The sequence below is a fragment of the Hyperolius riggenbachi genome, unplaced genomic scaffold, assembly GCF_040937935.1.
Source record: "Hyperolius riggenbachi isolate aHypRig1 unplaced genomic scaffold, aHypRig1.pri scaffold_163, whole genome shotgun sequence".
Lineage (NCBI taxonomy): Eukaryota > Metazoa > Chordata > Amphibia > Anura > Hyperoliidae > Hyperolius > Hyperolius riggenbachi.
In genome coordinates this window covers 187,501-200,000 of record NW_027152374.1, presented here as the reverse complement: position 1 = coordinate 200,000, position 12,500 = coordinate 187,501, and the positions used below count along the sequence as shown (strand labels likewise).

The following is a 12,500-nucleotide window of genomic DNA, read 5'->3' as shown; positions in this document are numbered from 1 at the left end:
TGTGTGTACAGTCTCTGTGTGTGTACAGAGTGTATAGTGTGTGTATGATCTCTCATTTTTGTCTCGTCCATTTTTCACAGGTCTGTTTGTGGCGTGCTGCAATTTGATTTGCCCTCAGATGATGATTTGTGATGTCTGCTGAAAAAAATGAATGACAAGAACTTCCTTATTCTGGGATCTAAAGGTGAGTCACCCCAATAGCCTGCCTTTCACCCCAATAGCCTGCCTTTCACCCCAATAGCCTGCCTTTCACCGCAATATCCTTCCTTTCACCCCAATATACTGACTGTCACCCCAATATCCTGCCTGATATCCTGCGTGTCACCCCAGTATCCTGCACACCACCTCTGCCCATACAGGACCCCAATATCCTGCCTGTCACCCCAGTATCCTGCCTGTCACCCCAGTATCCTGCACACCACCTCTGCACGTACAGGACCCCAATATCCTGCCTGTCACCCCAGTATCCTGCACACCACCTCTGGACATACAGGACCCCAATATCCTGCCTGTCACCCCAGTATCCTGCACGCCACCTCTGCACATACAGGACCCCAATATCCTTCCTGTCACCCCAGTATCCTGCACACTACCTCTGCACATACAGGACCCCAATATCCTGCCTGTCACCCCAGTATCCTGCCTGTCACCCCAGTATCCTGCACACCACCTCTGCACGTACAGGACCCCAATATCCTGCCTGTCACCCCAGTATCCTGCACGCCACCTCTGCACATACAGGACCCCAATATCCTGCCTGTCACCCCAATATCCTGCACGCCACCTCTGCACATACAGGACCCCAATATCCTGCCTGTCACCCCAGTATCCTGCACACCACCTCTGCACATACAGGACCCCAATATCCTTCCTGTCACCCCAGTATCCTGCACACCACCTCTGCACATACAGGACCCCAATATCCTGCCTGTCACCCCAATATCCTGCACGCCACCTCTGCACATACAGGACCCCAATATCCTGCCTGTCACCCCAGTATCCTGCACGCCACCTCTGCACATACAGGACCCCAATATCCTTCCTGTCACCCCAGTATCCTGCACACTACCTCTGCACATACAGGACCCCAATATCCTACCTGTCACCCCAGTATCCTGCACACCACCTCTGCACCTACAGGACCCCAATATCCTGCCTGTCACCCCAGTATCCTGCACGCCACCTCTGCACATACAGGACCCCAATATCCTGCCTGTCACCCCAGCATCCTGCACGCCACCTCTGCACATACAGGACCCCAATATCTTGCCTGTCACCCCAGCATCCTGCACGCCACCTCTGCACATACAGGACCCCAATATCCTGCCTGTCACCCCAGTATCCTGCACACCACCTCTGCACATACAGGACCCCAATATCCTGCCTGTCACCCCAGTATCCTGCACACCACCTCTGCACATACAGGACCCCAATATCCTGCCTGTCACCCCAGTATCCTGCACGCCACCTCTGCACATACAGGACCCCAATATCCTGGCTGTCACCCCAGTATCCTGCACACCACCTCTGCACATACAGGACCCCAATATCCTGCCTGTCACCCCAGTATCCTACACGCCACCTCTGCACATACAGGACCCCAATATCCTGCCTGTCACCCCAGTATCCTGCACACCACCTCTGCACATACAGGACCCCAATATCCTTCCTGTCACCCCAGTATCCTGCACGCCACCTCTGCATATACAGGACCCCAATATCCTTCCTGTCACCCCAGTATCCTGCACACTACCTCTGCACATACAGGACCCCAATATCCTGCCTGTCACCCCAGTATCCTGCACGCCACCTCTGCACATACAGGACCCCAATATCCTGCCTGTCACCCCAGTATCCTGCACACCACCTCTGCACATACAGGACCCCAATATCCTGCCTGTCACCCCAGTATCCTGCACACCACCTCTGCACATACAGGACCCCAATATCCTTCCTGTCACCCCAGTATCCTGCACGCCACCTCTGCATATACAGGGCCCCAATATCCTTCCTGTCACCCCAGTATCCTGCACACTACCTCTGCACATACAGGACCCCAATATCCTGCCTGTCACCCCAGTATCCTGCACGTCACCTCTGCACATACAGGACCCCAATATCCTGCCTGTCACCCCAGTATCCTGCACACCACCTCTGCACATACAGGACCCCAATATCCTTCCTGTCACCCCAGTATCCTGCACGCCACCTCTGCATATACAGGACCCCAATATCCTTCCTGTCACCCCAGTATCCTGCACACTACCTCTGCACATACAGGACCCCAATATCCTGCCTGTCACCCCAGTATCCTGCACACCACCTCTGCACATACAGGACCCCAATATCCTGCCTGTCACCCCAGTATCCTGCACGCCACCTCTGCACATTCAGGAGCCCAATATCCTGCCTGTCACCCCAGTATCCTGCACACCACCTCTGCACCTACAGGACTCCAATATCCTGCCTGTCACCCCAGTATCCTGCACGCCACCTCTGCACATACAGGACCCCAATATCCTGCCTGTCAACCCAGTATCCTGCACGCCACCTCTGCACATACAGGACCCCAATATCCTGCCTGTCACCCCAGTATCCTGCACGCCACCTCTGCACATACAGGACCCCAATATCCTGCCTGTCAGCCCAGTATCCTGCACACCACCTCTGCACATACAGGACCCCAATATCCTGCCTGTCACCCCAGTATCCTGCACGCCACCTCTGCACATACAGGACCCCAATTTCCTGCCTGTCACCCCAGTATCCTGCACGCCACCTCTGCACATACAGGACCCCAATATCCTTCCTGTCACCCCAGTATCCTGCACGCCACCTCTGCATATACAGGACCCCAATATCCTTCCTGTCACCCCAGTATCCTGCACACTACCTCTGCACATACAGGACCCCAATATCCTGCCTGTCACCCCAGTATCCTGCACACCACCTCTGCACATACAGGACCCCAATATCCTGCCTGTCACCCCAGTATCCTGCACGCCACCTCTGCACATACAGGACCCCAATATCCTGCCTGTCACCCCAGTATCCTGCACACCACCTCTGCACATACAGGACCCCAATATCCTGGCTGTCACCCCAGTATCCTGCACACCACCTCTGCACCTACAGGACCCCAATATCCTGCCTGTCACCCCAGTATCCTGCACGCCACCTCTGCACATACAGGACTCCAATATCCTGCCTGTCACCCCAGCATCCTGCACGCCACCTCTGCACATACAGGACCCCAATATCCTGCCTGTCACCCCAGTATCCTGCACACCACCTCTGCACATACAGGACCCCAATATCCTGCCTGTCACCCCAGTATCCTGCACACCACCTCTGCACATACAGGACCCCAATATCCTGCCTGTCACCCCAGTATCCTGCATGCCACCTCTGCACATACAGGACCCCAATATCCTGGGTGTCACCCCAGTATCCTGCACACCACCTCTGCACATACAGGACCCCAATATCCTGCCTGTCACCCCAGTATCCTGCACGCCACCTCTGCACATACAGGACCCCAATATCCTGCCTGTCACCCCAGTATCCTGCACGCCACCTCTGCACATACAGGACTCCAATATCCTGCCTGTCACCCCAGTATCCTGCACACCACCTCTGCACATACAGGACCCCAATATCCTTCCTGTCACCCCAGTATCCTGCACGCCACCTCTGCATATACAGGACCCCAATATCCTTCCTGTCACCCCAGTATCCTGCACACTACCTCTGCACATACAGGACCCCAATATCCTGCCTGTCACCCCAGTATCCTGCATGCCACCTCTGCACATACAGGACCCCAATATCCTGGCTGTCACCCCAGTATCCTGCACGCCACCTCTGCACATACAGGACCTCAATATCCTGCCTGTCACCCCAGTATCCTGCACGCCACCTCTGCACATACAGGACCCCAATATCCTGCCTGTCACCCCAGTATCCTGCACACCACCTCTGCACATACAGGACCCCAATATCCTGCCTGTCACCCCAGTATCCTGCACACCACCTCTGCACATACAGGACCCCAATATCCTTCCTGTCACCCCAGTATCCTGCACGCCACCTCTGCATATACAGGACCCCAATATCCTTCCTGTCACCCCAGTATCCTGCACACTACCTCTGCACATACAGGACCCCAATATCCTGCCTGTCACCCCAGTATCCTGCACACCACCTCTGCACATACAGGACCCCAATATCCTGCCTGTCACCCCAGTATCCTGCACGCCACCTCTGCACATACAGGACCCCAATATCCTGCCTGTCACCCCAGTATCCTGCACACCACCTCTGCACATACAGGACCCCAATATCCTTCCTGTCACCCCAGTATCCTGCACGCCACCTCTGCACATACAGGACCCCAATATCCTTCCTGTCACCCCAGTATCCTGCACACCACCTCTGCACATACAGGACCCCAATATCCTGCCTGTCACCCCAGTATCCTGCACGCCACCTCTGCACATTCAGGAGCCCAATATCCTGCCTGTCACCCCAGTATCCTGCACACCACCTCTGCACCTACAGGACCCCAATATCCTGCCTGTCACCCCAGTATCCTGCACGCCACCTCTGCACATACAGGACTCCAATATCCTGCCTGTCACCCCAGCATCCTGCACGCCACCTCTGCACATACAGGACCCCAATATCCTGCCTGTCACCCCAGTATCCTGCACACCACCTCTGCACATACAGGACCCCAATATCCTGCCTGTCACCCCAGTATCCTGCACACCACCTCTGCACATACAGGACCCCAATATCCTGCCTGTCACCCCAGTATCCTGCACGCCACCTCTGCACATACAGGACCCCAATATCCTGCCTGTCACCCCAGTATCCTGCACACCACCTCTGCACATACAGGACCCCAATATCCTGCCTGTCACCCCAGTATCCTGCACACCACCTCTGCACATACAGGACCCCAATATCCTTCCTGTCACCCCAGTATCCTGCACGCCACCTCTGCATATACAGGGCCCCAATATCCTTCCTGTCACCCCAGTATCCTGCACACTACCTCTGCACATACAGGACCCCAATATCCTGCCTGTCACCCCAGTATCCTGCACGTCACCTCTGCACATACAGGACCCCAATATCCTGCCTGTCACCCCAGTATCCTGCACACCACCTCTGCACATACAGGACCCCAATATCCTTCCTGTCACCCCAGTATCCTGCACGCCACCTCTGCATATACAGGACCCCAATATCCTTCCTGTCACCCCAGTATCCTGCACACTACCTCTGCACATACAGGACCCCAATATCCTGCCTGTCACCCCAGTATCCTGCACACCACCTCTGCACATACAGGACCCCAATATCCTGCCTGTCACCCCAGTATCCTGCACGCCACCTCTGCACATTCAGGAGCCCAATATCCTGCCTGTCACCCCAGTATCCTGCACACCACCTCTGCACCTACAGGACTCCAATATCCTGCCTGTCACCCCAGTATCCTGCACGCCACCTCTGCACATACAGGACCCCAATATCCTGCCTGTCAACCCAGTATCCTGCACGCCACCTCTGCACATACAGGACCCCAATATCCTGCCTGTCACCCCAGTATCCTGCACGCCACCTCTGCACATACAGGACCCCAATATCCTGCCTGTCAGCCCAGTATCCTGCACACCACCTCTGCACATACAGGACCCCAATATCCTGCCTGTCACCCCAGTATCCTGCACGCCACCTCTGCACATACAGGACCCCAATTTCCTGCCTGTCACCCCAGTATCCTGCACGCCACCTCTGCACATACAGGACCCCAATATCCTTCCTGTCACCCCAGTATCCTGCACGCCACCTCTGCATATACAGGACCCCAATATCCTTCCTGTCACCCCAGTATCCTGCACACTACCTCTGCACATACAGGACCCCAATATCCTGCCTGTCACCCCAGTATCCTGCACACCACCTCTGCACATACAGGACCCCAATATCCTGCCTGTCACCCCAGTATCCTGCACGCCACCTCTGCACATACAGGACCCCAATATCCTGCCTGTCACCCCAGTATCCTGCACACCACCTCTGCACATACAGGACCCCAATATCCTGGCTGTCACCCCAGTATCCTGCACACCACCTCTGCACCTACAGGACCCCAATATCCTGCCTGTCACCCCAGTATCCTGCACGCCACCTCTGCACATACAGGACTCCAATATCCTGCCTGTCACCCCAGCATCCTGCACGCCACCTCTGCACATACAGGACCCCAATATCCTGCCTGTCACCCCAGTATCCTGCACACCACCTCTGCACATACAGGACCCCAATATCCTGCCTGTCACCCCAGTATCCTGCACACCACCTCTGCACATACAGGACCCCAATATCCTGCCTGTCACCCCAGTATCCTGCATGCCACCTCTGCACATACAGGACCCCAATATCCTGGGTGTCACCCCAGTATCCTGCACACCACCTCTGCACATACAGGACCCCAATATCCTGCCTGTCACCCCAGTATCCTGCACGCCACCTCTGCACATACAGGACCCCAATATCCTGCCTGTCACCCCAGTATCCTGCACGCCACCTCTGCACATACAGGACTCCAATATCCTGCCTGTCACCCCAGTATCCTGCACACCACCTCTGCACATACAGGACCCCAATATCCTTCCTGTCACCCCAGTATCCTGCACGCCACCTCTGCATATACAGGACCCCAATATCCTTCCTGTCACCCCAGTATCCTGCACACTACCTCTGCACATACAGGACCCCAATATCCTGCCTGTCACCCCAGTATCCTGCATGCCACCTCTGCACATACAGGACCCCAATATCCTGGCTGTCACCCCAGTATCCTGCACGCCACCTCTGCACATACAGGACCTCAATATCCTGCCTGTCACCCCAGTATCCTGCACGCCACCTCTGCACATACAGGACCCCAATATCCTGCCTGTCACCCCAGTATCCTGCACACCACCTCTGCACATACAGGACCCCAATATCCTGCCTGTCACCCCAGTATCCTGCACACCACCTCTGCACATACAGGACCCCAATATCCTTCCTGTCACCCCAGTATCCTGCACGCCACCTCTGCATATACAGGACCCCAATATCCTTCCTGTCACCCCAGTATCCTGCACACTACCTCTGCACATACAGGACCCCAATATCCTGCCTGTCACCCCAGTATCCTGCACACCACCTCTGCACATACAGGACCCCAATATCCTGCCTGTCACCCCAGTATCCTGCACGCCACCTCTGCACATACAGGACCCCAATATCCTGCCTGTCACCCCAGTATCCTGCACACCACCTCTGCACATACAGGACCCCAATATCCTTCCTGTCACCCCAGTATCCTGCACGCCACCTCTGCACATACAGGACCCCAATATCCTTCCTGTCACCCCAGTATCCTGCACACCACCTCTGCACATACAGGACCCCAATATCCTGCCTGTCACCCCAGTATCCTGCACGCCACCTCTGCACATTCAGGAGCCCAATATCCTGCCTGTCACCCCAGTATCCTGCACACCACCTCTGCACCTACAGGACCCCAATATCCTGCCTGTCACCCCAGTATCCTGCACGCCACCTCTGCACATACAGGACTCCAATATCCTGCCTGTCACCCCAGCATCCTGCACGCCACCTCTGCACATACAGGACCCCAATATCCTGCCTGTCACCCCAGTATCCTGCACACCACCTCTGCACATACAGGACCCCAATATCCTGCCTGTCACCCCAGTATCCTGCACACCACCTCTGCACATACAGGACCCCAATATCCTGCCTGTCACCCCAGTATCCTGCATGCCACCTCTGCACATACAGGACCCCAATATCCTGGGTGTCACCCCAGTATCCTGCACACCACCTCTGCACATACAGGACCCCAATATCCTGCCTGTCACCCCAGTATCCTGCACGCCACCTCTGCACATACAGGACCCCAATATCCTGCCTGTCACCCCAGTATCCTGCACGCCACCTCTGCACATACAGGACTCCAATATCCTGCCTGTCACCCCAGTATCCTGCACACCACCTCTGCACATACAGGACCCCAATATCCTTCCTGTCACCCCAGTATCCTGCACGCCACCTCTGCATATACAGGACCCCAATATCCTTCCTGTCACCCCAGTATCCTGCACACTACCTCTGCACATACAGAACCCCAATATCCTGCCTGTCACCCCAGTATCCTGCATGCCACCTCTGCACATACAGGACCCCAATATCCTGGCTGTCACCCCAGTATCCTGCACGCCACCTCTGCACATACAGGACCTCAATATCCTGCCTGTCACCCCAGTATCCTGCACGCCACCTCTGCACATACAGGACCCCAATATCCTGCCTGTCACCCCAGTATCCTGCACACCACCTCTGCACATACAGGACCCCAATATCCTGCCTGTCACCCCAGTATCCTGCACACCACCTCTGCACATACAGGACCCCAATATCCTTCCTGTCACCCCAGCATCCTGCACGCCACCTCTGCATATACAGGACCCCAATATCCTTCCTGTCACCCCAGTATCCTGCACACTACCTCTGCACATACAGGACCCCAATATCCTGCCTGTCACCCCAGTATCCTGCATGCCACCTCTGCACATACAGGACCCCAATATCCTGGCTGTCACCCCAGTATCCTGCACGCCACCTCTGCACATACAGGACCTCAATATCCTGCCTGTCACCCCAGTATCCTGCACGCCACCTCTGCACATACAGGACCCCAATATCCTGCCTGTCACCCCAGTATCCTGCACACCACCTCTGCACATACAGGACCCCAATATCCTGCCTGTCACCCCAGTATCCTGCACACCACCTCTGCACATACAGGACCCCAATATCCTTCCTGTCACCCCAGTATCCTGCACGCCACCTCTGCATATACAGGACCCCAATATCCTTCCTGTCACCCCAGTATCCTGCACACTACCTCTGCACATACAGGACCCCAATATCCTGCCTGTCACCCCTGTATCCTGCACACCACCTCTGCACATACAGGACCCCAATATCCTGCCTGTCACCCCAGTATCCTGCACGCCACCTCTGCACATACAGGACCCCAATATCCTGCCTGTCACCCCAGTATCCTGCACACCACCTCTGCACATACAGGACCCCAATATCCTTCCTGTCACCCCAGTATCCTGCACGCCACCTCTGCACATACAGGACCCCAATATCCTTCCTGTCACCCCAGTATCCTGCACGCTACCTCTGCACATACAGGACCCCAATATCCTGCCTGTCACCCCAGTATCCTGCACGCCACCTCTGCACATACAGGACCCCAATATCCTGCCTGTCACCCCAGTATCCTGCACGCCACCTCTGCACATACAGGACCCCAATATCCTGCCTGTCACCCCAGTATCCTGCACGCCACCTCTGCACCTACAGGACTCCAATATCCTGCCTGTCACCCCAGTATCCTGCACGCCACCTCTGCACATACAGGACCCCAATATCCTGCCTGTCACCCCAGTATCCTGCACGCCACCTCTGCACATACAGGACCCCAATATCCTGCCTGTCACCCCAGTATCCTGCACGCCACCTCTGCACATACAGGACCCCAATATCCTGCCTGTCACCCCAGTATCCTGCACGCCACCTCTGCACATACAGGACCCCAATATCCTGCCTGTCACCCCAGTATCCTGCACGCCACCTCTGCACATACAGGACCCCAATATCCTGCCTGTCACCCCAGTATCCTGCACACCACCTCTGCACATACAGGACCCCAATATCCTGCCTGTCACCCCAGTATCCTGCACGCCACCTCTGCACATACAGGACCCCAATATCCTGCCTATCACCCCAGTATCCTGCACGCCACCTCTGCACCTACAGGACTCCCAATATCCTGCCTGTCACCCCAGTATCCTGCACGCCACCTCTGCACATACAGGACCCCAATATCCTGCCTGTCACCCCAGTATCCTGCACGCCACCTCTGCACATACAGGACCCCAATATCCTGCCTGTCACCCCAGTATCCTGCACGCCACCTCTGCACATACAGGACCCCAATATCCTGCCTGTCACCCCAGTATCCTGCACGCCACCTCTGCACATACAGGACCCCAATATTCTGCATGTCACCCCAGTATCCTGCACGCCACCTCTGCACATACAGGACCCCAATATCCTGCCTGTCACCCCAGTATCCTGCACACCACCTCTGCACATACAGGACCCCAATATCCTTCCTGTCACCCCAGTATCCTGCACACCACCTCTGCATATACAGGACCCCAATATCCTTCCTGTCACCCCAGTATCCTGCACACTACCTCTGCACATACAGGACCCCAATATCCTGCCTGTCACCCCAGTATCCTGCACACCACCTCTGCACATACAGGACCCCAATATCCTGCCTGTCACCCCAGTATCCTGCACGCCACCTCTGCACATACAGGACCCCAATATCCTGCCTGTCACCCCAGTATCCTGCACACCACCTCTGCACCTACAGGACTCTAATATCCTGCCTGTCACCCCAGTATCCTGCACGCCACCTCTGCACATACAGGACCCCAATATCCTGCCTGTCACCCCAGTATCCTGCACGCCACCTCTGCACATACAGGACCCCAATATCCTGCCTGTCACCCCAGTATCCTGCACGCCACCTCTGCACATAGAGGACCCCAATATCCTGCCTGTCACCCCAGTATCCTGCACGCCACCTCTGCACATACAGGACCCCAATATCCTGCCTCTCACCCCAGTATCCTGCACACTACCTCTGCACATACAGGACCCCAATATCCTGCCTGTCACCCCAGTATCCTGCACGCCACCTCTGCACATACAGGACCCCAATATCCTGCCTTTCACCCCAGTATCCTGCACGCCACCTCTGCACATACAGGACCCCAATATCCTGCCTGTCACCCCAGTATCCTGCACGCCACATCTGCACATACAGGACCCCAATATCCTTCCTGTCACCCCAGTATCCTGCACACTACCTCTGCACATAGAGGACCCCAATATCCTGCCTGTCACCCCAGTATCCTGCACGCCACCTCTGCACATACAGGACCCCAATATCCTGCCTTTCACCCTAGTATCCTGCACGCCACCTCTGCACATACAGGACCCCAATATCCTGCCTGTCACCCCAGTATCCTGCACACCACCTCTGCACATACAGGACCCCAATATCCTGCCTGTCACCCCAGTATCCTGCACACCACCTCTGCACATACAGGACCCCAATATCCTGCCTGTCACCCCAGTATCCTGCACACCACCTCTGCACATACAGGACCCCAATATCCTTCCTGTCACCCCAGTATCCTGCACACCACCTCTGCACATACAGGACCCCAATATCCTGCCTGTCACCCCAGTATCCTGCACACCACCTCTGCACATACAGGACCCCAATATCCTGCCTGTCACCCCAGTATCCTGCACACCACCTCTGCACATACAGGACCCCAATATCCTGCCTGTCACCCCAGTATCCTGCACACCACCTCTGCACATACAGGACCCCAATATCCTGCCTTTCACCCCAATATCTTGCACACCACCTCTGCACATACAGGACCCCAATATCCTGCCTTTCACCCCAGTATCCTGCACACCACCTCTGCACATACAGGACTCCAATATCCTGCCTGTCACCCCAGTATCCTGCACACCACCTCTGCATATACAGGACCCCAATATCCTGCCTGTCACCCCAGTATCCTGCACACCACCTCTGCACATACAGGACCCCAATATCCTGCCTGTCACCCCAGTATCCTGCACACCACCTCTGCACATACAGGACTCCAATATCCTGCCTGTCACCCCAGTATCCTGCACGCCACCTCTGCACATACAGGACTCCAATATCCTGCCTGTCACCCCAGTATCCTGCACGCCACCTCTGCACATACAGGACCCCAATATCCTGCCTGTCACCCCAGCATCCTGCACGCCACCTCTGCACATACAGGACCCCAATATCCTGCCTGTCACCCCAGTATCCTGCACACCACCTCTGCACATACAGGACCCCAATATCCTGCCTGTCACCCCAGTATCCTGCACACCACCTCTGCACATACAGGACCCCAATATCCTGCCTGTCACCCCAGTATCCTGCACACCACCTCTGCACATACAGGACCCCAATATCCTTCCTGTCACCCCAATATCCTGCACACCACCTCTGCACATACAGGACCCCAATATCCTGCCTGTCACCCCAGTATCCTGCACACCACCTCTGCACATACAGAACCCCAATATCCTGCCTGTCACCCCAGTATCCTGCACGCCACCTCTGCACATACAGAACCCCAATATCCTGCCTGTCACCCCAGTATCCTGCACGCCACCTCTGCACATACTGGACCCCAATATGCTGCCTGTCACCCCAGTATCCTGCACGCCACCTCTGCACATACAGGACCCCAATATCCTGC

General features: G+C 55.9%; 1 protein-coding gene across 1 annotated transcript in view; it reads left to right on the top strand.

Moving 5' to 3' along the window:
• Nucleotides 1–12,500, top strand: part of LOC137543678 (uncharacterized) — a 91,452-nt gene that overhangs the window by 40,863 nt on the left and 38,089 nt on the right. Inside the window, exon 2 of the mRNA XM_068264801.1 lies at nt 81–184. Coding sequence (XP_068120902.1) covers nt 148–184 — 37 coding nt within the window. The 5' untranslated portion in view covers nt 81–147. The remainder of the gene's footprint in view (nt 1–80; nt 185–12,500) is intronic.